Raw genomic sequence first — 27,209 nt, forward strand, 5'->3', positions numbered from 1 at the left:
GCCACTTCACGCACACACCCACAGGCTAATTATCAAAACAAACGCGTTCGATTTGACGTTTCGCCCATTATTTACAAACACGTGCACGCGTTCAGTTTGACAGAAGCACATGTTTCTTTGGCTGCGACAAGTTCAAGTGGTCAGCGTGTTGGTCGTACGAAATTGACCGTATTTTCCAGTTTCACAGTATTTTTCGGGTTCGTTTTTGGTTTTGTTTCGTTCGTTGTGCACGATGGAGATCGATGGTGATAAAGTTCTTCACAATGTGAGGCATTTGCATGAGAAAATGCAGTGCAAAGAGTTGAGCCCATTTTCTAGGTTAAGGGTAAGTTTATCGGCATGCGGTGTGGTGCGGAGTTCATGTTTCGCACTTTTGTGAACATGTGTCAGCTAATGCCGATTTTTCTTGCCCAATTAGAAGTTGAACTCACTGCAAATGGACGATATTTGTAATGTGTTGGGTGAGTTGCTCGAAAATCAACGCTACACAGAGGAAATTGGACGCCGGTTCCAGAGCATGCTGCTGCTGATTGTGACGCATGTGTTCGAACGAGAACAAGTCGCCAGTGGCGCAGGGAAAGGTGCTTCCAAGGCAGCAGACGTGGAACCCTATCGCCGGAAGTGTGTTGCCTTATCGAAGCTGATATTACTGTGTCCTGATGTGTTGAGGTAAACGTACTACATTCCGATCGTTTCCCTTGCGTAAAGTTCTCATCGTTACGCTGCTGTTTTGTAGGTATTCAATGCAGTTTTTCCGCAATAACCCATCCCCGTTCGCTCGCACCATGGACGATGGTGATTATAAACCGAAGGAGAAACAACGCAAACAGCAGCAAAATGCACAACCGCTGGACGGTTCCAGTTTAGAGATGATTAAGGCATGCTACCGGTATCTGCTTGCCGATCCGGTCTACTACCGCTCGGCTTGGAATTGGTCGGAATTTTTCGAACAGTTCGATAGCAGCGGCTGTCCGCGCAAGCGTTACTATCTGAACCGCATAATGGCGATCGTGGCGGGGATGCTGCAAACCGACCTAAACACACTGGACGAGGGCATACCGGTGGAGGTGCTGTTGGAGGAGGATAGTCGCGTGAGTGCCCAGTTCGTTGCTCAAGCGGAGGAAGATGAATCGCACGAAGCAGCACCCAGTGTGGGTAAAATCGTTTGGCAGTACAAGAGCGACGTCGTTACGAACGTTGGCGACGTACTGTTGCCCATTTTCGATAAGGATAACGTGAGGTTCTATCAACGAATGGCGGAGAAGGAGAAGGTCCCGGAACAGCAGCAACCGGGAGCTCCACAGCCGTCCGAGTCAGATCTGGTGGTGAGCGTGAATTCCACCAAGCTTAATCTTCGCAATCTTGCCCTCGGTGTGTCATCGGGCAAAGCGATCTGTCTTTCGGGACCGGTTGGTAGTGGGAAAACGTCGCTGGTGGAACACCTAGCTAAAGCTACCGGCAGAATGGCGCCGAAGCGAGATGATCGCGACAAGCGTCAGGCGTTGCAAGAGGAGACGACCAAGAAACGCAAGCTTACCAATGGCTCCAAGGTGGCAGAAGCAGACGACGGAAATGAAACATTCGATTACGATATTGATGCACTCAGGAAGATCGCCCCGAAGAGTGGATTCTTGCGAGTGCAGCTTGGCGATCAGACCGATAGTAAGACGCTGCTGGGGCAGTACCGCTGCACGGACACGCCGGGAGAGTTTGTGTGGCAACCGGGTGTACTTACGCAAGCCGTCATGTACGGATACTGGCTGCTGCTAGAGGATCTGGATTCTGCCACTCAGGACGTGTGCACGGTGCTGACGAATCTGCTCGAAAACGGACATCTAAGCGTTCCCGGGTTCCGTGACTGTGTTCGTGTAATGCCTGGCTTTCAGCTGTTTGTAACACTGCGCTCCGGAGCTAAAGCCGGCGTATCGCAGGCACAGTGCAACACGTACAGTTTGCTGGAGAAGTACCTCTATACCGTCACTATCGTGCCCCTCTCGCGAAAGGAGCTGTGTGACATAATCTGCATTCGCTACCCGAAGCTACGTACCGTGGCGACACGAATCGTGGACATTTATTTGACCTTCTCCAGCGGATGCCATTCCGAGGAGGATGATCAAAACTTCACCGCCGATCAGCTGGCACTGCTGGAGCAGCCACATTTGCTGGCGGCCAGCGGGGACGGGCTTGCAACCGGTGCGGAGGACACTCTGCCCCGCTTCCAATCGGAAGGCAGCGAAAAGCTAAGTGCAATGCAGTTTGGCGCGTCTGGCTCGAACAGACGGCTCGTGTCGACCCGCGATCTGATTAAGCTGTGCCGTCGATCCGATCCATCGTTTTCCGCAACCAGCACCGAGTGTGCGTACTTTGTGTTTCAAAACGCTGTCGATCTGTTCTGCTCGCACATACCGCATGGTCCACCGCGAACGAAGCTCGTGACGGGAATTGGGGGGAAAATCGGAATCCTTCCCAGCCGCTGCGAGCATCTGTGCGCCGAGTACAAGCCAGCAGTGGAAGTGGGAGTGGGCAGCGAAATTCGTGTCGGGCGTGTGGTGCTCAAGCGTTCGCTACCACCCGAAGCGAACGATGAAAATGACGCGGACCGCGGGTTCTTAAACAAGCGGCAAAAGCTGGACCGTAATGCATCGTCGCGCGTTAAAACGATGCAGCACCGCGCAGGGTACGACGAGCCGGCGCCAACATTTTCCTTCACCCGACCGGCGGCCTGTCTGCTGGAACGAATCGCCGTTGCCGTCTCGCAGAACGAGCCCGTGCTGCTGGTGGGCGAGACAGGGGTGGGAAAAACGAGCTCGGTGCAGTATCTGGCCTACCAAACCCACCACAAGCTGGTGGTGGTCAACATGAACAATCAATCGGATGTGTCGGATCTGGTCGGTGGCTACAAGCCGGTCGATTTGGGGTTTGTGGTTACACCGTTGCGCTACGAATTTGAGCGCCTGTTCCGGCGATCGTTCAACGCGCAGAAGAATGAAAAATTTCTTGCCAATGTCGCCCAGTGCTATGGCAGTGGCGATTACGATGTGCTGGTGAAGCTGATGCTGAAAATATCGGAAAAAGCATCGCTCAAGCAGAACGGCCCAGATAGCAAATGCGCCAAGGATAGCGGGCTGGAAAAGGGCGATGAAAATGTGCGTGAAAAGTGGAACACTCTGCAAGGGAAGCTCAAGAAATTGGACGCTCAGCTGAAGAACTCGGTAAGTATCGCAGTTCCATCAGTTCAGAGAACATTGCCAGACCAATGTACAATGTCCCGCTCGTTTTTGTAGATCAACGTGTCGTTCGCCTTCATTCCGGGTTCGCTCGTCAACTGCATTCGAAACGGTGACTGGGTACTGCTGGATGAGATAAACCTTGCTTCGACGGAAACGCTCGAGTGCCTGTCGACCATCCTCGAGCCGGACGGATCCATCGTGCTGCTGGAGCGTGGCGATTACACGCCCGTGAAGCGTCACCCCAACTTTCGCATTTTCGCCTGCATGAACCCGAGCACGGACGTAGGCAAGAAGGATCTGCCGGTGGGCATTCGTAACCGGTTCACCGAGTACTTTGTGGACGAGCTGCTGGCGGAGAACGATTTGCTTATTCTGGTGAACGATTACCTCTCGTCGACGGGCATTCAGAAGGGGCGCATCATGAACACGGTGAAGCTGTACCGGCGGTTGCGTGCGATGGCACAGCTGGAGCTGAACGATGGTCTCGGCAATCGACCCGTGTTTTCACTGCGCACACTGTGCCGTGCACTATCGATCTGTGGCAAGAATTTGTGCGGTACGATCGAGCGCAACCTGTACGAAGCGTTCTGCATAAGCTTCCTCACGCAGCTCGATCTGAAATCGCACGCGACGGTGCTGCTGTTCATACGGCAAACGCTGCTGCAGAAGGATAGCAGTGGCGTTGTGGTGAAAACGCTCGCCCCCATTCCTCGCCCGAAGGAGAACGCAGAGCGGCAGCTCGAGTTCGAAGGCTACTGGATCGAGCAGGGTCCGCGCGAGGTGCAGGAATGTGCGAGCTACATCCTCACGGACAGTGTGCGCAACAATCTGCGCGATTTGGCAAGAATCATATCGATCGGACGGCTGCCGGTGCTGCTGCAAGGCCCAACATCGGCCGGCAAGACGAGCCTGATCGAGTACATCGCGAAGCGGAGCGGGAATGTTTGTTTGCGAATTAACAACCACGAGCACACGGATCTGCAGGAGTACATCGGCACGTATGTGGCTGACGTGACGGGCAAGCTAACGTTCAGGGAGGGCGTGCTGGTGGAGGCGATGCGCAACGGGTACTGGATCATTCTGGACGAGCTAAATCTGGCCCCGAGCGACATTCTCGAAGCGCTGAACCGTGTGCTGGACGACAATCGGGAGCTGTTCATCCCGGAGACGCAGGTCGTGGTGAAAGCGCACCCCAACTTCATGCTTTTCGCCACACAGAATCCACCAGGACTGTACGGTGGCCGGAAGATGCTGTCGCGTGCGTTCAAAAATCGCTTCATAGAGTTGCACTTCTCGGACATTCCCAAGCCCGAGCTGGAAGTGATTCTGGAACGCCGTTGCCACATTCCCCGGTCGTACGCGGTGAAGATGGTGAGGGTTATGTCGGATCTGCAGCTAAATCGCCGCAGCACAACGGCCAAGCAGAACTTTACGTTGCGTGATCTGTTCCGATGGGGCAATCGGTACACGTATGCCGATCCGAAGCTGCTCGAAGATCGGAGCTACGATTGGAATCAGCATCTGATCGACGAGGGCTATCTCGTGCTGTCGTCCAAGGTGCGCAGCTCGTTCGAGACGGAAGTCATCCGAGAGGCACTGTTTGCGCACTTCCGAAAGCGCGTGGAGGAAGAGTGCCTGTTTAGCTTGTCGCCGGGACGGACGTCGAAGGTCACGCGCTCGATTCTGGAGCGTGTCATGGCGAGTGGAGCGGCCGATGCGAAGGAAGCAGCAGATGGGGAAGAAAAGCAGCAGCGGCAGCAGGGGCGGCGGCGGCGTGGCGGTGAAGGAATCGTATGGACGTTTGATATGCGACGTATGGCCGTACTGACGGCGAAAGCGCTACAGTTTAACGAACCGGTTCTGCTGGTCGGTCCAACGGGCTGTGGCAAAACGACCGTCTGCCAACTGTTGGCCACGCTCGAGCAAAAAACGCTTAGAATACTGAACTGCCACATGCACACGGAGGGAGCCGACTTCCTTGGCGGGCTGCGTCCTTACCGATCGGACCGCGGCGATGCAGTGGACGATGATGCTGGTGCTCCCAAGAAACATCAGCTCTTCGAATGGTCCGACGGGCCTCTGGTCCTTTCGATGCAAGAGGGAGGGTTTTTCCTTGCGGACGAAATTTCGCTCGCCGAAGATTCCGTACTTGAGCGGCTGAACTGTTTGCTGGAACCGGAGCGAACGCTTCTGCTGGCGGAGAAGGGTGGCGTGTCGACGGGAGCCATCGCGGATGAAGTGTCGATGGCCAGCAACGATGGTTTCGTCATAACCGCTCGCGATGGTTTCCAGTTTCTGGCCACCATGAATCCGGGCGGTGATTTCGGCAAGAAGGAACTGTCGCCCGCGCTGCGAAATCGATTGACGGAGATATGGTGCCGGGCGACAGACTCGGAGGACGATTTGGCACACATCGCGGAGAACACGTTGCGTCGACAGGTGATGGAAGCGGGCAGCTCCTTCCCGGCAGCGAACGATGCCATGGGCTCGGTGGCTAGGGTGATTGTGAAGGAGGTGCAGGTGTTGAAACAATCGATCGAGAAGCTCAATTTCAGTATACGCGACATCCTGGCGTGGGTTGGCTTTGTGGCCAAGAATGCAGCACGCGTGGGACTGCCGGAAGCACTCATCTACGGGCTGGAGACCGTGTTTCTGGACTCGCTCGAGATGCTGCCGTATGAAACGTACGAAGAGATCGTGTCCATACGGCGCCAGATGCGTCGTTCGCTGATGAAGCTGATGAAGCAGCTGCTCCAGTGGGATGGCACGATCAATATGATCGATTACGATCAACAGACGGCAGGATCGGGAGGGCTTTCGGTGATAACCTCGACGGAAAGCCGTTTCGGTATCCATCCTTTCTACATCGAACTGGACCCATCGAATGCGCAACAGGCCAGCAGTCGACGGGGCACGGATTTCATGTTCACTGCACCGACCACTCAGCGGAATCTGTTTCGCTTGCTGTCGGCGCTAAGCCTCGATAAGGCCATTCTGCTGGAAGGTCCGCCTGGGGTGGGCAAAACGTCGCTGGTTGAAAGCCTTGCTCGCGCAATCGGCTACGACGTTGTGCGTATCAATCTCTGCGAGCACACCGATCTGGCGGATCTTTTCGGGACGGATCTCCCGGCGGACGACCGATCGCTTGAGGTGAGCAGCAACGAACGGGCGGAAAGCGGTGCACCGTCCGATTCTCCTCGCCCAACGCTGGGCTCGTTTGTGTGGCGCGATGGCCCACTGCTGGCCGCACTGAAAGCCCGTCGCAACACTTGGATTCTTCTGGACGAGCTGAATTTGGCACCGCAAAGTGTGCTCGAGGGCTTGAACGCAATTCTGGACCATCGCGGGGAGGTGTACATCGCGGAGTTGAACAAAACCTTCCGGCTGGGCAAGCGAACGAGGATATTTGCTGCCCAGAACCCACTGCGACAGGGCGGAGGCCGTAAGGGGTTGCCGCAGTCCTTCCTGAATCGATTCACGAAGGTGTACCTGAGGAAGTTGGAGCGGCCGAGATTTACTGCACGTCGTCGGGAGCAAGTATGGCCAGAAGTTCAACACGCTCGGCGAGCAGCTGCTGAAGGTGGAAGGGTTGTCGCCATCTTCGGCTGTAAGTTACTTCGACCGGCGGAACACGGAGCGGCAGGAAGGGGTGAGGTTCGATCTGGCCGAAAGAATGGTCGCTTTCTCGGAACGGCTAGAGACCGGACTGGCAAGCCTGGAGTTTGGCTACAAAGGTGGCCCATTCGAGGCGAATCTTCGCGACATTCTACGCTGGTGCGAGCTGTTCTTCAGCGAGAGCTGCGGGTTCGTAGTGCCGCAAGCCGACGCCACGACCGACGGCCCGAAGCAGCAGCTGTTGGTGGTGCTTTTCGAAAAGATGAAACTCGTCTACTACCAACGGATGCGTGCCGATCTGGACAAACGGTACATCGTGACGGCGTTTTCGGAAGTGTTCCACTGCGACGGAGACGAGCTGGAGCGCGTATCGCAGGACGTTGGTTTGTACTGGACGGATGACAAGCTGTACCTTGGGGATATTGTCCTCCGGAAGGGCGGCTACCATTCGCTGGAAGGCGCCGAAGAGCTGCCGCTAGCTGCAGGCAAACAACCGTCATTGGCCGGTGCTGCCGGAGCCAATTCGACGCTGGTTCTTGCCAGCCAGCTGGAACTGCTGAAAAGTGTGGCGGAGTGTGTGCAGCTCGAGAAACCGGTCATCCTGTGCGGTCCAGGTGATTGCGGTAAGACGAAAGTGATCGCACTACATTCGGCGCTGGCCGACGCCTTCTACCAGGTGGACACGATAGACGACACGGTAACCGGGAGCTTTCAGCAGTTTGATTTCAATCGACATCTGGAGCAGATGGCCGCCCTGGTGGAGACTGCGCTGCGGAAAAGGGTAAAGGAGTTGCTGTTGCGAGACGGTTCCGGGAGAGGAGCTGTGCTGTCCTTGCTGGAATGTTGGGAGAAGTACGAACATCTGAGCCAAGGTGCTGCTGGTGAGTAGAAAAGCAAGTTATTTGAGGTAAAATAGCGATTTAATCGATCCTCCCTCATCATTTTAGCCTTCACCTCCAACATTACCAGCCCGCTGCAGACCGGTGAGATGGTGCTGTTCCGAAAACGTCTCAGCGCCCTGCAGAAGGTGATCTCCGCGCTTGTCGTGCAGTACGGCGCATCGAACACCGCAATCAACCGACTGAAGCGAATGTTCGGCGTGCTGGAAAAGTTGGACTATCTCTCCCGGCAGGTGCAGACACTCAATACCGGTGGCCATTTTGAGTGGGTCGATTCGAAGGTGGTGAAATGTCTTCGCACCGGACAACACATCTGTCTCGAGCACGTGAACCTCTGCTCGTCCGCCGTGCTTGACCGGCTAAACCCCGTGTTCGAACCGAACGGTGCACTCATGATATCGGAGAAAGGAACGGTCCGGACGGAAGATGCCGCCAGCGACGAAACGACGGCGGAAGTGGTGGCAAGACATCCGAACTTCCAAGCCTTCCTTACCTTGGATCCGAAGCATGGAGAAATCTCGCGTGCGATGAGGAATCGCTGCATCGAGCTGGCCTTTGCAAATCGAGACGCGTACGAGGAGGACGATTTGCGGCGGCTTGTATTTGCGAATGGAATCCGCGAACCGTATCTCATCGAGGCATGCCTCTCGATCCACACGGAGCTGAGGAAAAGTGCGGGCCAGTCGGAGCAGTTTAGCCCGTTCGGAGTGGCGCACCTGGTACGGTTCGCTCAGCTTATGGCACAGAATCTACAGAGGCAGGGAATGAATCGTAGCGTCGACTGTCTGAAGCTGAGTGCGATGGACGTGTACGTGCGGCCGTCCAACGTGGATCTGCTGGGCTATGGATTGGATTACTATCGGAACGCGCTGAAGGAGACGATCGAGCAGGTGCTCGAAACGGTCACGGTGCGGAAGAGTGCGGTGCGCTTTGCAAACGTTACCCTTCACGCCGGTAGTCTGACAAAACTGGCCCGTGTTAAGCTGCAGGCAGAACCCTTCCTAGCACTGCTGCGTGGTTACATCGAAGGGTTGGACGGCGCTAGAGTGCTGGCAGATATATCGCGTGGATTCGAATCGTTTGGCGATCAGGTGAGCAGCAACGGCCTAAAGTATCTGCTGTACTTCTTGTACGAAATCAGTTCGCGAGCTGACATCGAACTGCGTGCAGCCTATCTGCGGACAGCCATCGGCGATGCAGTTGGCGAGAAAAAGGAAGTCGATAAACAGGAGCTACGTCCAGCTGCAAACGGAGCTGGTATTCAGGTAGATGTTACCGGAATGGATGGGAAAGGCGATGAAGGAAAGCACAAACGGGACTGGGATGCAGCACCAGCATCATCCGGCATAAAGTTCCCGCTGCAACCCGCAAGTTCGACGAGGAAGGCAAAGTTTAAAGCAGAACCGGAAGAAATCGTAGTGCCGGCGGAAGTGCATGTGAGTAAGGAGCTGATCGGCAAGCTGAATGAAGTGCTGTGTGCGGTTGTGCAGCAGCAAGTACCGCAATCCGCAGCCACGGGAGATCTGCCCTGGAATCGGATCCTGTTCCCAAGGATCCGAGATTATCAGACCATCAGCAGCAGCACGCTCGATCCGCGGAAGGTGAGCAGCGAGCTACTGCTGAACACGATTCTCTCACCAGTCGAAACAGGCGCGGTAACAAAGCTGAGCCAGATCGATCTACTCTCCTACTCGAAGGCGGTGAACGACAAGCTGATCAACGACGGCATTGGCAACGGATTGCTGCTGATGCTGCACGCATTCCTCACCCACTACCGGCCGATGGTTGTGCAAACGTTGAGCAAACTGCCGATGAGTGACGAGCTGTACGTGCGCTTGATCCTCTCCACCCAATGGATCAATCGACTGATTGAGCTTTCCCATCGAAGGATGTACGAAAACAAGGAGCTAAAGGTTGGTTTGCTGGATAGTCTTACGCTCCACTTCCAGTGGGTCGAAAAGCACTGCTTAAGTCTGCTCGAGCACGGATCGAACAGCGATGGCGACGGTGTGCGTGAAGCTCTACGCCAATCCATCACGGAGCTAACCCATCCGCTACTTGCGATCCGGAAGGTGTACGGAAAACGGTTCCTCGACTACTTGCCACTGTACACCGCCGAACAGGTGGACAAGACTGTGAAGTTTGCGAACCTTGCCGATGGAATGCGATTGGTACCGAGGCTGAGCAAACGCCACACGTACGAGCAGTTTGTGCGACGCGTGGCGGTAGTGAATAGTGCGAAAACGGTCGATCTGAAGCGAACGCTGTTAGCGCTGATGTTTGAGCGTCGTGATCACGGTTGGGCGGTTGAACAGGAGGAAGACGATACGAATGCCGACGAGCTGGCAGCGCTTGAACCGGCGGGAAAGGAACCACTGAAGCGATACTATCAATTGATCATGTCCCAACGCGGTGCACAAGGGGAAGAAATTAGGGAAGACAGCTGGAAGCACATCATCGATGCGATTTCTGCATACGAAAAGGAGGCGAAAGCGTTACCCCAACCGGAATGCCTGCCCACGGCAAGCCGATACGAGCTGGAACGGTTGCCGCTGCTCGAGTACTTCGTGTACAAGGTGTTGCTAGCGTCACGGGCCCGCAATCAGCAGCCCAACATTCGGATGGATTTTGCGCTTGCCGTGCGTTCGCTGGGAATCGATGCACTCGGTGCGATCAGGTCACAAGCCGAGGCAGAGCATCGTGTAGCGCTCGGCGCGTTCCGGTCGTTGCTAGCGTTGATGGACGGGGTGCCATTTGAGCAGCTGTTGGCGATTGTTCCGCCCCAGCTGTATCGCACTATCAGCACTTACTGGCACACATTCTGTAGCGCGCTGGAGCGGCTCGAACTAAGCTCACTGGCCGTTCAGCGCAACGTTTGCCATAATGTCGAAAGCGCGGAAGCTTACGAGACGCACCACAACAACCATGAGCCGGATGCGGCCGACAAGGTTACGAGCAGCTTCCGGGGCGCCCTGCTCACGACGGCCTGTTTGTCGATCGTTTTAGGCAAGGGTTCGGCCGGATTCCGAGTGACGGGGCTGGGTGAGCTACCCGACTGGCGTCATACGCTGGGGACAATCGCTACCATTCTGTGGGGCAACTCTCGTGTGCTTGCCAGAGACTTTCGTGCGGAAAGCAGTCATCTGCAGGTGGCTAGTGTTGCGGCCGGCAAGCTGTTAAAGGAGCTCGATTATATTGTGCGGCAGCAGGACAGTAGTAGTGTGGCGAGCGATGGGACGCATCCGTTTGTAAATGATTTCCTCGCCATCGTGCAACTGTTGCGCCAGTATCACGAGCAAGCAGCACAACAGCAGCAGCCACCGTACGCAGACGATCGTGATCGTGAGTGGCGGACGGCGTCTCTACTGCGCACGCTTACCGGCACGCTGGAGATGAATTTGTACGTATTTCTGCCGCTGCTCGATCCGGTCGAAAAGAGCCGCCTCAAGAAGCGGTACCTCCTGGAAGACGTTGAGCTGCTGGAGCTGCTAGTCCGCACGTACGATTGCATGTCCGTGACGATGAACTATCGTCGGCTGGGCGAACACAATCGTCGCCTGTTTCTCGGTGAGATTGAAAGGTTGAAGGCCAAGGAGCAACATTTGAAGCGCAAGGTAGCGCTGCGCCCGGAGGACGGCGCGCTGTACGCGGAGCTGGTGCGCGATGTGAACCATTTCCTGCTGTCCTGCTGTCATCCGGCCACGATGGCAAACCTGCTGAAATCGATCGTCCAGTGTCTCGATTACGCCGTGGACATGCAGAGTGCGGTCAACAATCGGAACCACACGCAATCCTTCCTGCTGAAGGTGTCCGAGCTGGTAACGCAGATCGATGTGTGGAACGACATCGCGGTCCAGTTCGAGCATCACACGCTGAAGCGTTACGATCCTTACTATCGCGACTTTTTGGCCCCGTTGTGCAACTCGATCGCCACGTTCCGGTACGGGCTGAACGGGCTGCGCCACTGTCTGTCTGCCAGGCGGGTCACGATCGAGCAGAAAGCGAATGGAGCGTATTACGATCTAAGCGAGGGTCGGGCGCTGAGCAAGCTGCTGACCAAGTTCGTACAGTTCCCGTGCGCGAACCCGCTCGAACTGTTTGACGATCGCCATAAGGTGAACATCTACTCGGTGATGGAAAGGCTGGTCCAGCCGGAGCAATCCTACTTCCGGCTGTTGAAGGCGCGCCTGCAGGAGGTGTCGAACAAGATAATGGTCGAGCGAGCTGTTGGCAAGCGATCGTTTGCCGAGCTCGACCGTATCGTGAACGTTTGCAACCAGGTGTGGCAGAAGCAGGAACATGTGCGTCGGAAGCGGCAGGCGGAAGAGGACAGCCTATATCTGACCAAGTCGCACTGCGAGGAAGAGAGCGAGGACGTGATTGCGCAGCGCGAGATTAGCGAAATGTTCCCCAACTACGTCGATGAGGACTTTGCGGAGTTTATCCAAACGATACGCTGGAGCAGATCATCAGGGCACCGGTGCGGAAGGAGAAACCGGCCGATACGATAGGCGACGAGGATTATGCGCTGATTTGCGAGAGTTTCATCATGCTGATGGCAAGGTACACGCGATCGTGCTACTACCATCCGGATGTGAACGGGGTGGCTGGCGGGGAGGGCGGAACCGTGTCCATGGACTTTGTGAAGCCTTTCGAGACGAAGCTGGAGATTTTCAATCAAATCGTGCAAAGGTACGAACCCGCGATCGGCAGCGAGTTCGATGAAGTGGCGTACGGCGCGTTGAGTTTGGCGGTCGGATTGCTGCAGGAGCGGTACGACGATCGGCTGGAGGTGGGTCAGATCGAGCGCAAAACCAAGGGAGGCTCCTATCTGTCCACGAGCTACAATTTCTACACCGATGCCAACATCCCGGAGGTGTTGCAGTGCGTGAAGGTGTTGAAGCTCGTCGAAAAACGCGTTCAGGAACTGTTGCGGGAGTGGCCCGATCATGCGGTGCTGCTGGACATCCTGATGATCATGCAGCGCATTCTCGGCCTACCATCGACCGCACCGATTGTGCGATTCAGTACGGGGCTGCAACTGTTGCGGCAAAAGCTGGACGAGTGGAATGCCGTCGCTCACCGGGGCAACAATATGCGCGAGCTGGAGCGCGAAGTGGTGGAATACATCCATCGCTGGATGCGGATGGAGCTACAGTACTGGCGCGAATGTTTGTCCCGCACGCTGGAACACGTGCGGTCCAAGGCTTACCGGTACTGGTTCTTCATGTACAATCTGCTGCACGAGTACCTGCAAGCGGGAGCGACGCGCAAGGGCAAACTGACCCATCTGCTTGACTACAGCAAGGTGGAAAAGTGTTACGGCGAGCAGGAGCTGCTGGACGAGGACGAGGCGGAGGGTGCGGACGATTCGGAGGACTCTGCGGCCGGCGTAACGATCGGGGATGTCATTCGGGTGTTGAAGCAGTTCATGGAGTCATCGAACTATGCCGAGTATGGTTTGCGATTGCGTGTGATGAAGTCGTTCGAGCAGTACCTGCACTATCTGGACGAGGAACGCTTCGGTTGCGACAAGGCGAAGCGCGATACGCTAATCGCTGCGCTCTACAACATTCACCTGTACTTCGATCAGTTCGCGGACGAGATTGAGGAGCACATCCGCACGAAGCGAGCCCCGATAGAGAAGAAGCTGAAGGACTTCGTAAAGATAGAATCCTTCAATAAGGACCTGTCGTACTTTAGCATGCGCAACAACATCGCGCGCGTGCACCGCCAGCTGCACAAGTTCCTGAAGGAGTTTGAGACGGAACTTGCTGCCCGCGTCGCGACCGTCTTCTCGCCCAAAGATCCGGCCAAGGAGATCAACGATGCCGACGAGCAGAAGGTGAAGGTGTTGCGGTCCGAGGCGAAAGTGACGTACTACATGGTGGATGTGAAGAGCTTCATGGCTCCGAGGAAGCTGATGGATCGGTTTTCGGTTGCGGATGATGCAGCCGGCGCAGCGGCTATGAATACGAGCGGCGCCAGTCAGCCCGGGTCTGTGCAGCTGTTCCAGAAAATCGATCGCTTCTTCTCGACCGCCCGTAACGTGTGTCGGGAGGCGATCCTTCACGCACCGTTCCCTGGGCTGGTGTACGGTTTGGACAGCTTTATGCACGAGCAGATAGAAACGATCGAGTACCTGCGGGGCCTGGAGGTGGATCGTACCCAACCGCGCCCGAAACAGAAGTCTCAAGCAAAGCAAATATTGAACCAGAAGCGGAAGGCGCTGGCGGACTTTTACAAAACGCTTACCGTGCTGGGGCTGAGCTACCGGACAGGGTTGGTGGAGGCAGCGATTGGAGGTGCTGATCCGGTGGATCCGACGATACAACCCTTCAGCCTGGAGCTGTTGACGCACGCTTCCAAGTATCGGAAGGTGGATCAGCACATCGTGTTCCTGAACGACAAGCTCAACCTGTACTACGCCAAGTGCGTGTTCAAAATCAAACTGTTGGCGAAGGTTATGATGCAGCCGGACGGCGATATTGCTGGTCCGATCAATGTGGATCGCATCAAGGGCTTCTCGATCGACATGTTCCTGTTGGTGCAGAACCAACGCAAGGCCTTATCGGAGATGGTTGCCAACGTGTTCCAGTTGCGTGAGCTAATTGCGAACCTTTACCAGCTAAGCACATGCCTGGAGGAGGAGCGGTCGAAAGATGATGATGATGGCCTACGGTTCCGTGCATATCGCCAGCGGTTGGAGGTAGTGCGACGATGCGCTCTGGATGCCCGTCTGGTGCTGGAACAGTTCCAGATGCTGCTTGCTTCGGCACCAAATCAAACGGACGACGAGCTGCAGTTGCTTGAGACGAGTCCGCCGCTCGGTGCACCGGAAGGATGTTTCTATCGGGAGTCGGAAGAGTTTGGTAGGATTGCTAAGCTGTCGCAGGACGCACTCAAACGGACGGTTGAGTTGAACGAAGAGCTTGCAAAGGTTGCCAACGATTCTTACTGTATGCGTGACCAGATTGTGACTCTCGAGAGCAAGTTGGCGGATGTAAGGGAGAAACTCAATTCGTTGACGGATGCATTCAAATTCTCCAACGCTGCTGGTGATGATGGGCCGGCTAGTTGTTCCGTGTATGGCCAATCGATAGTGGAGTTACTGCAACGCTTTGAGCAGTACAAGCAGGATGGTGCGTGCGGACGCAACATCGACCGCGGAAAGCATCGTCGCTGTGGAGAGCTCATTCGACGAGGAGAGTGTGAACAATGAGATCGAGAACATTATCCACTCTCTGCTGATAGCTATGCAAACGATCTACAAGAAATATTCGGAAATAGCGCCCGAACCTGAGTGTAAGGAGAATGGACAACCAGCCAACGGTGCGAACACTGACGGCAACGAGGCTGAAGACGGCGAAGACGGCGAAGACGAATCGGACCAATACAACCTGCAGGAGCAACACCTGAAGCAAAAGATCAACGCCGACCTGCTGGGTGACTTGAAAACGCTAAACATTTCAAGAGTAGTGGGAAAACTAAGCAGCTTGTTGGTACAGCTGGAGCAAACTCAGGATGCAACTGGTGCCGACGACAGTGCCCGGTTGCGCACGCTGATCGTAAAGCTCACGCGACTGGTACCGATTCTCGAACAGTACAATCTGCTCGTCGAATACTATCTCATACAGCAGCTGGGCGCACATAAAATCTGCACCAAAATGCTGTCCGTTATGCTGACCGTCTTTATCGAGCTGGGCACGAAGGGCTTCTGCGTGCCGAAAGACTTGCTGGGAGACGAGGCGAAGGAACAGAACGGCGACCAGGAAAACGGTGATGGTGATCAGGGCGAAAAGTTTGGCTTCGAAGATGGCGAAGGTGAGAAGGATGCGTCGCACAAGATCGAATCGGAAGATCAGCTGGACGATGCCCGAAAGCCGGGCTCGGAGAAGGAAAAGCAGGACGAGGAGAAGGACAATAAGGAGGAAAAGGGAATCGACATGAGCGAGGATTTCGATTCCAAGCTGCAAGATATGGAGCGCCCGGAGGGTTCCGATTCGGAGGAGGAAAAGGATGAAGACGAGGAGATTGACAAGCAGATGGGCGAAACGGAGGAGGGTGCGGAAAAGCTGGACGATCAGATCTGGGGCGACGATGAAGAAAAGCCGGAAGAGGAGGAAAATGATAACAGCATGGAGGAGGAGGAAGATGGGGCTGGGGCAAACGAGAAGGACGAGCGGCACAATGATCTGGGCTCGGAGAAGGACAAGCAGCAGCAGGGCGATGACACTCAGCAGGAGGATGGAATGGACGCGATCGATCAGGAACCGGTGAAGGACGATAAGAAAAAGCGAAAACCGAAAGACATCAACGATATGAACGAGAACGAGGGCCAGGAGGAGGAGGAGCAGGAGAATCCTTACCACAACGAGCTGGAAGAACCGCCGGAGCCGGAAGAGCTCGATCTGGATGAGGATGTCAATTTGGATGGCAACGAGAGGCAGAAGGATGGCAATGATGAAGAGCAGGAAAATCCGTTCGACATCGATGCAATGAAGGCGGACGGCGCCGAGCAGGAGGATGAGGAGGAACAGGAGGACGAGAAGGGCGAAGAAGATAAAGCGGATAATCCGGCGAACGAAAATGGTGTCGATTCTTCGGACGAGGAGGAAGACCCGGACGCTGCCGACAAGCATGCCGATGAGCCTCCCGCGCCGGAAGAAGATCCGAACAAGGACAATGCCGAGCAGCAAGTTCCGGGCGAAGAAGAAAGGAAGGACGAACAACCCGAAGGGGGCGAAGAGGACGAGAAGCAGGAAGACGAGCAGCAGAAAAAGCGAGCAGCAGAAAATGAGGAACATCACGAGGCGCGCGACAAGCGCACGGAGGAGGATCGTGTCGAAGCGATGCCAGATGCAGAGAACAAAGGTACGAGCGATCAGGTGGCCAACGATAAGCCGGAAGCGAAACAGGAGCACGAGCTCGACGAGCAGGACACCGGTGAGGATAAGGAGGGTGTCGGGCAGGCTGAAAATGAGCAATCCGACAAGGGTCACCGCGGTATTGCGGAGTCGAAGGAAACGCGCACCCGTAACGATGAGCAAAAGGAGCGCCAGGAGCAGAAGCAGCAGCGCCGCAAGCAGGGTCACACGGATGACGATCGTTCGCTGGGTGATCCCGATCGGGCGGAGAAGAAGCGACTGAAAACGGTCGATCAACTGAATCGAGACGAGCGGCCGGAACAGGAAGAGGAGGAGTTGGACAAGGAGGAAGACGAGAAGGAGGAGAACTCGAAAGACGATGAGTTCCAGCACGTTAAGGATGCAAAGAGTAGCGATAAAACTATCATGGATAACGCAACGGAGGAGCAATCGAAGCAGGTTCAGCATCAGGAAAAGAAGCAGGAAGAGGCCAAGGAAGGTAAGGAGGAGGATGAGGAGGAGGAGGAGGGTGCCGACCAGCTGATGGAGGAGGATGAACCACCGCAAGACGAGGAGCTGGAAGAGGCGGAGCTTTTGGAGAGTGAGAAAAACGAAAACAAAAAAGATAAACCGGCCAAAAAGGATCCAAACACGATGAAGGAAAGGATGGAAACGGAGACGAACGCGGAAGTGGAGGGAGAAATAGTTCCCACGGCGATGGTGGCGCGCGGGGACGACACGGTTGCGCACACGATGTAAGTATTGCGCGACTTCCTTTCGGCAGACCTTTGTGAGAGAGGTGAGCACCGGCACTGAGGATTGTTCCTATCGTTACAGATTCGAGATCCTGCACGATATAACGCTCCCCGATGAGCCGAGTACGTCCGAGCAGCTCGAGATGCGCAAGATGGTCGAATCGGAAATGCAGTCGTCCATTCTGCAGGACGGTGCCGGTGATCATGAAGCGTTCGAGCGGTGGCAGCAGATATCCCACAAGATGCTGCCCAGTGCGCGCGATCTTTGCGAGCAGCTGCGGTTGATCCTGGAACCGACGAAATGCACCCGGTTGAAGGGAGACTATCGCACGGGTCGTAGGATAAACATGAAGAAAATCATCCCCTACATAGCGTCCCAGTTCCGCAAGGACAAGATCTGGTTGCGCCGTACGAAGCCCGCGCAGCGCGACTACAAGATTACGATCGCGATCGACGATTCGAAATCGATGGACCACAACAATTCCAAGGATCTGACGCTGCAGGCGATTTCGTTGGTGTCGCAAGCGCTCTCACTGCTCGAGAGCGGCCGCTTGAACGTGATGTCGTTCGGCGAGAAGCCGCGGATACTGTTGAAGCATTCGGATCAGTTTGATGGTCCGAAGCTGATCAGTGCGCTGAACTTTGCGCAGAACCAGAGCCGCATCGCGGAACTGCTCAAGTTTGTGCGAACGTTCAGCGCGGAGGATGGGTCGGGCTCGGACAATGGAGTGTTCGAGCATTTGCTGCTGGTACTGAGCGACGGGCGGAATATCTACAGCGAAGGCGAGAAGGAGGTGAAGAATGCGGTGAAGCTGGCCCGACTGCAAAGGATCTTCATCGTGTACATTATCATTGATAATCCGGACAACAACGTAAGTGCGAAGCAGGTCCCCTTGTTTGCAGGATTTTGTTTATAAATCATCTTTCTTGTCGCTGGTAGCATTCAATAATGGATGTGCGGGTGCCTCTCTTCACGGCGGACAGTTCGCAGATTATCATGCAGTCGTACCTGGACGTTTTCCCGTTCCCGTACTACGTGATCGTGAGGGATTTGGGCCAGCTTCCAATGGTGTTGAGCGATGCGATGAGACAGTGGTTCGAATTAGTAAATAGCGAGCAGTAAGCTATTTACTCGATGGTGCTGGGGATAGTTTTAAGTAAAACGTTGCTTATGTTAATATGCACGGCAGGACTGTCCGTGGACGGCCTAGTAAGGGAGCCTGTAAGGGCGGGCCAAGACCTATTGAGCTTGAAGAGTCAAAGCAGAGAAAATATGTACGATGAATATCGTATAAATAAATCAGTAGCATAAAATTTAAGCATTTAATGGAGTTAAGAAAATGATTTGTTTTGCATATAATCAGCAATTTCAAATACAGAACAACTTTGAAATGTTTAGTCATCCACGCGATTGGCTGAGTGCACCCATTCAATATGTTGGTTGTGTTTATACTCGCGGATCGTATTCGAGGATGTCAAATCACAGACGCGCTGCGAGCTGAATGAAAACAAAACAAAGTTTCGTACAGTGTCCGATTTGTTATCAAGTTTTAGCGGTTTTCGTTACACACAGGCCTCGAAATGGCTGATGTGCGTGATATTCTTGAGCTGGAGCGTCCAGTAACGCCAGAGCTGACGAAAGAAGCGTTGCTAAACTCCAAGAAACGGACTGTGGAAAGGTAGGTAACAAATGCAGGGTAAGCGGTAATACCGATTCCGAATGTAAACAACAAATGCTTGCGTTTTGTTGCAGGAAAATCGTAGCCAAACGGCCGGAGGGCATGCACCGAGAGGTGTTCGCCCTGCTGTACAACGATAACAAGGATGCACCGCCACTTCTTCCCACGGACACAGTGTCCGGGTACAAAAAGACGAAGGCCCGGCTGGGCATGAAAAAGGTCCGGCATTGGGAGTGGGCACCGTTTATCAATCCGGCACGCACCGATGGGGCCGTCTTTCATCACTGGAAGCGCGTGTCGGACGAGCAGCGAGAGTACCCATTTGCGAAGCTGAACAAACAGCTCGACATTCCTACGTACACGCTGAACGAGTACAATGCGCATTTAAAGACGACCAAGTGGACCAAACAGCAGACGGACCATTTGTTCGATTTGGCCAAACGATTCGACGTGCGGTTTATCGTCATGTGCGACCGTTGGGAACGGGCAAACTATGGCATTAAATCGGTGGAAGATCTCAAGGAACGTTACTACGAGGTGGTGGGCATACTGAACAAGGTGCGCAACAGCAACGGGCAGGGCGGTGCGGAGAAGAAAGTGTACGTCTTCGATGCGGAACACGAACGGCGCCGGAAGGAGCAGCTGAAGAAGCTGTTCGACCGCACACCGAAGCAGGTCGAGGAAGAACAGCAGTTGCTGAACGAGCTGAAAAAGATCGAAGCACGCAAGAAGGAACGCGAGCGAAAGACGCAAGACCTGCAGAAGCTGATCTCGCAGGCTGACCAGCAGCAGACGGAACACCATCAGAAGGAGCAACAGCAACACCACCATCCACACCAGGCGCACGGCCATCAGAACACATCGCACAAAAAGCAGGACAAGAAGCTGAACAAGAAAAAGATCCAACAGCAGCCACGCACATCCAAGGTGGACTCGGTGGTCAGTGCGGTTGAGAGTGCCGGCATTAAGTTTACGGATCTGCGCGGTACGGGCGTGTCGCTGAGGTCGCAGAAGATGAAACTGCCGGCCAACGTGGGCCAGAAGAAAGCCAAAGCGCTCGAGCAGGCTCTGCAGGAGTTTAAGGTCGATCCGAACCCACCGCCAATCGAGGAGATTTGTGTAGCGTTCAATGAGCTACGGTCCGATATGGTGCTGCTGTGCGAGCTGCGCACAGCGTTGGCTACGTGCAACTTTGAGCTGGAGAGCTTGAAGCATCAGTACGAAGCACTTTGCCCGGGCAAGACGCTCAATATTCCGGCGGCACTGGTCAACCCACCAGCGGACGATTCGGCGGGAGGAATGGACGGAGCGGATGCTGGAGCGATGATGTAAAGTGTTTATTGTTTAAACGTAACTTAAATAGACTACAAACTTCTGTATTCGAATTTGAAATAAATGTCATAAGCGAAAGTAATTCATTCTGACTGCTTTATCTCGATTGCTGATAGGCAATGTAATTTAAAGGTTAATTAAGAAGCATTTCTCTCGATCCCTTTTCCCTTTCACGCATCCTTGCTGGGGTCCTTCTAGACAATAGAAGTGTCGTTTCCGGTTTCCCACCGGAATCACCCAACCGTGGAAGGGCGCTTCAAAGGTAACGAAGGCTAGGGAAGTGACCAAAAATTGTCCGAAAAGCCGTTACACCAGACAGCAGGGACCAGTCAACCGGTTCCCGAGCGACGAGCGCACAACGGAGGAAGGATTGTCGCGGAAACGTGCAGTAGCAGCAGCATTGGGACAACAATGAAAGGAAGCATTACGGAAAAAGCGACAAAAGGAGGTGTAGAATATGTAAGCAGGAAGGATAAAGCTAAAAAACTCCAACGGAAATGTTGAGGTAAACGTGATGGATTACGAACGGCAAGAGACGCACCACCGGGAAGAAAGACCGGTGAAGCCGGGAAACGGGGCAGAACGGGACGCAAAAAGGAAACACACAAACCCGCGTGTGTGGGTGAACCGAAAGAAAAAGGGAACGAAAGGTTTGTTTGCGTAAAACAAAATCAAAAAAAACCCTTCCGGCCCTTCTGCACCATGGTGTAAGAGAAACAAAACAAAAGCGCGACCATCGCACTCGTACAAGCGTGCGAGCAGGAGAGAAAGAGAAGCAGCGAACCGGACCGGAGCGAGAGAGCAGACAAAACAAAAGCGCACACACTCACACTCATCGCGGTAGCGCGGGTTTCTTCGTACCGCGGATCGTGTCGCGGATCACAGTCGATCGAGTGAACGAGACGAGGCCGCACGCACGCGCTCGGCGTAGCGAAAGTAAACAACCCGTGTGTATGCGTTGCACATTATCGCGTTGTGTCACCGGTTGCTAGATGCAGTATCTTTGGATCGGTTCACTTCAGAAGAAGAATCACTTACCTTGGGAGATCTAGTATGCCTTTCAAACATGGACTCCTTCAGTGGTGACTCGGTTTGTTGGAGCTCCTAACGATCTAGTAGGCATAAGCGGTGCACCAGATATCCTTCTGGTCTGGTACTTGTCGTGTGAAGCACCAATGAGCGAGCAGCAGTAGAACCGTCGGGCTAGAAGTATAATTGCACCAGTTGTCTTATCGGTGCCTGCCCTAGAAGGCAAAGATCGCGAAGTGTCGGTGTGCCGAGAATTGCAGTGTCGCAAGTGTTGTGCCAGTGTGCTCCACAACGTTCAGTACCCGCATGCAGTTGCGAATAGTTGAGGCAAGTAAAAACGAGTGGTTCCACCGGAGCGCTCTAACGTGGTGGAATTCCAAACCCGCAAAGCACCCTCCCCAGAGAAGTTTAGGAGATCTCGTTTCGGGGAGCCGCATATTTCGTGGCCGTGTGTGAATTTTTGTGTTTGGTGGTAGGCGCTAGGTGCTGTTTTGTTGTTTTACCGGTTTTGAAGCCAGTGTGCCCACGACAACTGTTCGCGTCGTTCCAATTATAACGGCCAAATAGCCAGGCAAATAAACGACCTCGTGAGCGTTACGTTCGCGGTGGCATATCTCTCCTGGTTCGGGGTTGCTCCGTGCCCGTAGCTTTTTTCACCGGTGTGATCTCTGGCCTAACAACAGTTGGGGAAACCTTTGGAGCAGTAGGCGTTGCTGAAATTGTCATCCGAGTGAAAGGGGCCTAGTATATTTGGATCACTTTCTTCGGAAGTTCGGTAGCAGAAACTGGAGTGCGATTCTCACACAGCAGCAGCACGAATGAATTCTCATCGATAATAGAGCGCCAAGCATCAGAGGAACTGCAGGATGAAACCTCCATCAAGGTAAGTGTTGTGGAAGGCGTTGTAGAACAGTTAAGCATTTGTCGAAGGGTTCGATGGCAACGAAGCCTCGAACGTACACTTCCCAACCTCAGTTCAAGCGACAAAGTATGTCCTTTCCCTGCGATGATGACGTTAGACGAGCAGTTGGAGGACATTGTCTCTGAACCCACTGGTACGGGCGCGCGTGGGAGACATATCTCTTTCCAGATTGCGTTCGCCCGAGTGGCAGCCTGCGAACGACACCGTACCTCTTAGTGAGGCCCCCACGCACACGACGGTTGTTTCGCAAGAAAGTGAGTCAAGACCGTGGACCGGAGACTCGTTTCACCGTTTGGCCGTGGGCGGTGTATCTTAGGCGGGCTGGTTTTTTCCCGCTTTATTAAACATTAACGGCTATTACGGGGAGGATTTTAAAATAATTGTACATTTTTATCATTGCTTTAGTTTAATTGAAGGTGGGAGTTTATTTACGCGAATTTTATATTGACATCCAACGGGTGTGCCAGTCTGAGGTACCCGGCACGCCGAAGTTTTTGCAATTTAATGTAAAGTTTTGTGTGAGGTTCCTCGGAACGATCTTCCGGTAACGAGACGTACAAACTGCGTCGTTTGTTAGAGAGAAGATTAATAGCTTGTAATAAATCCCTTGGACGATGGGGTAGCGTCTCAATGGTGTGGTGTGTCGTTTTTCCACTTGCCTGCTAATTGTTAGCCACAAGGTATGAATTTGTGACACCTCTTGTGTTGATGTGTGTAGGCCGTGAAGGAATTCCTGAGCCCGGTGCAAGCTGTTACTTGCTGCTTATCCGTATCTGTGAACCGTTTTAGCAGACCCTCAGGAAATGGCTACCGGTTTAAATAAGTTGTCTATGATGCAGGGCCAACCGAAAGCCAGAGATGGCTCGTTTGTCGTCTCCCCAGCTATCGCCCCAGACATATCTTCCTTTCTACGGGTCTTTATTGTGACGAAGATCCGGAGGTTCCAATCGGGTTTAGAAATGCTTTACTCATACCTCCGGCGAGATTGTTCGATACACCAATCGACACTATCCTCCGACAATTAATCATACGCCAACCATGATCGTGCCTTTGATCATGCGATCCTTCCATCGTTCCCTACGCGTTGTTGAGCGAGGCTGTGGTTGACCATCGTAATCGGAAACGAAATTAATCTTCTCAGGTTTTTTTTGGGTTCTGTGTACCAAGAAATCTTAACCGCGGGAAATGACACCCAATTGATAAAACCACAAACACCGAAAGCGCACATCGCCGGCCATTTAGGATGTGGACATCTTACTCTGGTTGGCGGAAGTTTCCCTTAGCTGGTCCACTGGAAGGGAAATGGAAAGATAGTAGAAATCGTTCGAATGTGTTGGCTTGCTTGGGTTAGGTATTTTTGGCCATTTTTTCCGCACACAAGGTACTCCGCAAATGTATTGTGAACTTTGCCGGCGTGGTCTAGTGGTTTGGCATGATGATTGATTGTGGGTACGGTGCGTCGATCCAGATTTAACGCGACGCTTTAGAGCAGGGAAAAGCAAGCTATTCGTGCAGCGAGTTAGCTCGAAGAATTCTATCGAGTCATGTAATTTGAATGAACTTTGTTTGAATAACTCGAAGGTCTTAGATATAAGCTATTCCTCCTGAAATTGACGATCCCTGCCATACTAGGCGACTGTCTGGGAAGACAAGCAGAATTGAGGTTTGGATTCGATCAAGTGCAAGATTGTCCACGTGTTGGGTGCCTCCGGTTTTTGGAGACTCGTTAGGGATTTGTCAGCTTACGAGATCGAGCATGACCGATATCGGTGAACATTGCCTTGGTTTTGCTGTGGTGGCTCCAATTCTTGATCGTCGAGTGCTTCTGGTATCTTTGTGCTGGAATGTTTCTTATGTTCATTTTTCAAAACTCGACTAAAACCAATTTTACGTAGGAGCATAATGCGTGTCTGCTAGCAGCAGTACCCTCGAGGCAATAGAATAAGTATGATTGATATTCGATCAACATTATTTGAGCCTGTTTACTCAATACCAAACTTTGCCGTAAAGTAGCCTGACACATCAGTTTTGCTTACGTTTTCAACTTTTGTGTCTCACTCGTCCAGGGAAGGGAAAGTGCATCGTGTCGCGGACAGCTGGTGCCCTCAAAGTTGCCCGTCCCGTCATGCTGCATTGTCATCACTTCCAGCGGACGGTTCACGGTCGGTAGAAGAAGCTACCATCGCTTCCCACTGCACTTTTTGTACAGTCTTTCTCTTTTTTCATCAACGGTCCCTTTTCTTTACGGAGTTTCTCGCCTGGTTCTCGCTTGTGTAGTGTCGAGACTGTGTGTTATCGCGGGTGTCAATTTATTGCTTTCATTAGTTTCGGGTTCCCGCGGAACACTACGCGTCAGTTATGCTGGCTTGGCGGCGGCCATGATCTGGTAATTTATTTTTCATTTCAAGAAATCGACTGTAACCTCCCAAGCTGCAGCTGGTCCGTTTCTAATTGTAGCTTATACGTATTTGATTAGAAACAGTCGGTCCAACGTGCTCTGGAACGCTTTGGGATGGTCACCCTAGCCCAACATGCTGGAGACCATTTTTAACGCCTCGTTGGAGCACTGAAGTCCAACCGATACCGCCGTGCCTAATCGAAGGGATGTCGCGTTGGGGAACTATTTGGAAATGGGCAAATTAACATTCCATTTGTCCCAATGTCTCGTGCATTATCAGTAAACCCGTGGCGATGCAAGGTGTCAAAACAAAATGGGACAGAATGCTAAGTTATAGGCTTCGGGCGGAATGGAGAAGAACACCACCTTTAACTGGTTCAACTTTGAAACTAGAGTTTCTAACTGCAGTGTGAGCCAAATGAGCAGCGAAAACAGGGTGTGTGTTTGTCGTTTACATACGGCTGGAGCAGAGATTCATCTGCAAAGCTCTACTTCACATGCTCCAAATCATGCTCGAGTGCAGCACAGTACACGGATCCATTGTTGTTAATTGCAGTTGCTCCTCTTTTTTTCGGGGTGTGCTAGCTCATTCCAGCGTTAGTGGCCTCAGCCACAACCACAACGACCTACAATATCCGCCGCATACCACTGGACGCCAGTGGAAGTTCCCGTTCTGAATGAGCGTTCTCGTTCCGCTCGGCGGTTTTATTGTTATTCAAATAAGTCGTTACCCTTTTTTTCCTGCGGAACTGAGGCCGCCACAGCCACCTTGTTGCTGAGCCTAGACTCTCTAGAAGCTCTAGAACTATGTTTCCTTCCCAGTACGTTACGATTATGCGGCTCATGAAGCTGGCTGCCATGTTGGTTCGTCGTCACCTATCGAATTTGTCACCAACAGCATCGGTGACTCTCTTAAGCCTTCCGCAACATAGATCGGGCATGCATTGTATTCAAATTTCTCGTACTAGCAAGTTCTTCCATCTCCATAAAAAAATTCCTGCTCTGGAAACACTCGGGCGTGTGTTCTAGGAACGAAGATCGCTTATGTTTGTACGTCGTCTCGAATAACTCCTCCTGAGACGATGATGTATGCAACATACATCCGAAGCAGTACACGCTCAGTGAGGAAGCTCTGGCTGAAGGCTCCCGCAATGCTTTCGACTGTCCGCACGAAAGTTCACAGTGAGCCAGCAGCAGCCTGTTCGCAGTGCCATTACGGCGTGACAAATGTCATTGTTTTGTTGTTGTTTCTTGACATGTCTCTCGAACAGCATCTTCCGCCAGGATCGGATGGATGGTCCGCAGCTCGATGGCCAATGAAATGAAAACTTAAACTACATTGTAAATTGAACGGGGAGCGGCCCCAAAAGCCTGCCAATGCCGGAGATCGGAGATGTGACAATCAAAATGCAGAGAAAAAAGAAAAGAATCAATTCAACAACACTCCACACCCAGCTGTGGCGGTCTCTTCCTTTTGGGGTGGTGATCGCAACGGGCAGTCTGATCCGGTGCGAAGCTGTGGCTTTTTATTTTTTCGGGAAGATGAAATCCAACCACACACGCATGTGGTGGGACATTATTCAAAGAGTCTCTGCTATGGTTTGGATGGAGGGGGGTTGTGAGATGCTGACAAGGCACTCTTCTGCCGGGTACCATGGTTCCGATGATGTGGTTTCCATTTAAGGGGCGCTCCCACTTTTATTCAATGATGCTGGCTGTTCTGGAGCAGCAGCAGCCAAAGTCACCAATTATTACCACACTTGATGCTCGCATGCCAGAATACGTGTAAAAGGCAACAAAGTACAGGACAGGAAGCGGGAGGGGGAAGCTGGAGAAGTGTGGAATTATGTTTCAGTTTTGCTTGCGAGCGATTGTTTGTAAATAAGGATGCTTCTTTCGGGATCCTGAGAATTGAAGATGTTGAGCTCCGAAAGCGATTTCGAACAATCTGTAAGGCTTATTGGTATTCATCAAAAGACTGTAAGGGACTTTTGGAGAGTTTCTGTTGAAGGTTTCTAAGTGTTTGAGTGCGTTACAGATATCTTGAGAACTAATGTTATACATATAACCTCAAAGTGAAAACGATCACGGGTATATTTTCTCCAATTTTCAAAGACATTAAATCACCTATCAAATTGCACACTACCAGCATCAATATATCCGTTGGTCCATTCGACCAGTGTGTGCATTAATCTTCGCATCGCTCCGTAGCTGTAGCGTTGCATGGCGGTAGGTCCATTTTCCATTTCCCGGATCGAACCACGGCGAATCGATCGTAAACTATCGCATCTTGCGGCTGGACGCGCAATAAAATAGTACAAAGTTACGAGACTTCAGAAGCAACCGGAACGATCTGCTCTTGCCGCTTGTTTTCGGGAGGCAAAAGTCTGTAGTCCGTAGTCCGCCACGCGAGCTATTCGAAAGCGATACCAGATGTGTGAGTTTAGCCCACATTTTCGGTCGTGCAGGATCGTAACGTTTGC

General features: G+C 53.1%; 3 protein-coding genes across 3 annotated transcripts in view; all 3 read left to right on the plus strand.

Annotated features, from left to right (window-relative positions):
* The first annotated feature begins 95 nt into the window (after positions 1 to 95).
* On the plus strand, positions 96 to 18,688 carry LOC118512966 (midasin). Its single transcript, XM_036058192.1, is given in 10 exon segments — positions 96 to 325; positions 419 to 669; positions 737 to 3,212; positions 3,285 to 6,737; positions 6,739 to 7,726; positions 7,793 to 12,187; positions 12,190 to 14,872; positions 14,919 to 17,366; positions 17,449 to 18,238; positions 18,307 to 18,688. Coding segments are annotated over 10 exon segments (17,760 nt in total). The 5' UTR covers positions 96 to 232; the 3' UTR covers positions 18,490 to 18,688.
* A 152-nt stretch (positions 18,689 to 18,840) lies between these two features.
* Positions 18,841 to 20,459, plus strand: LOC118512958 (DNA methyltransferase 1-associated protein 1). Its single transcript, XM_036058182.1, has 2 exons — positions 18,841 to 19,045; positions 19,120 to 20,459. The coding sequence occupies exons 1-2, from the start codon at positions 18,948 to 18,950 to the stop codon at positions 20,375 to 20,377; spliced, it is 1,356 nt and encodes a 451-aa protein (XP_035914075.1). The 5' UTR covers positions 18,841 to 18,947; the 3' UTR covers positions 20,378 to 20,459.
* A 786-nt stretch (positions 20,460 to 21,245) lies between these two features.
* LOC118511244 overlaps positions 21,246 to 27,209 on the plus strand; it is a 29,873-nt gene continuing 23,909 nt past the window's right edge. The window contains exon 1 of the mRNA XM_036054084.1: positions 21,246 to 22,289. Within this exon, the coding sequence (XP_035909977.1) occupies positions 22,273 to 22,289 (17 nt within the window). The 5' untranslated portion in view covers positions 21,246 to 22,272. The remainder of the gene's footprint in view (positions 22,290 to 27,209) is intronic.

Source organism: Anopheles stephensi, chromosome 3, assembly GCF_013141755.1.
Source record: "Anopheles stephensi strain Indian chromosome 3, UCI_ANSTEP_V1.0, whole genome shotgun sequence".
Lineage (NCBI taxonomy): Eukaryota > Metazoa > Arthropoda > Insecta > Diptera > Culicidae > Anopheles > Anopheles stephensi.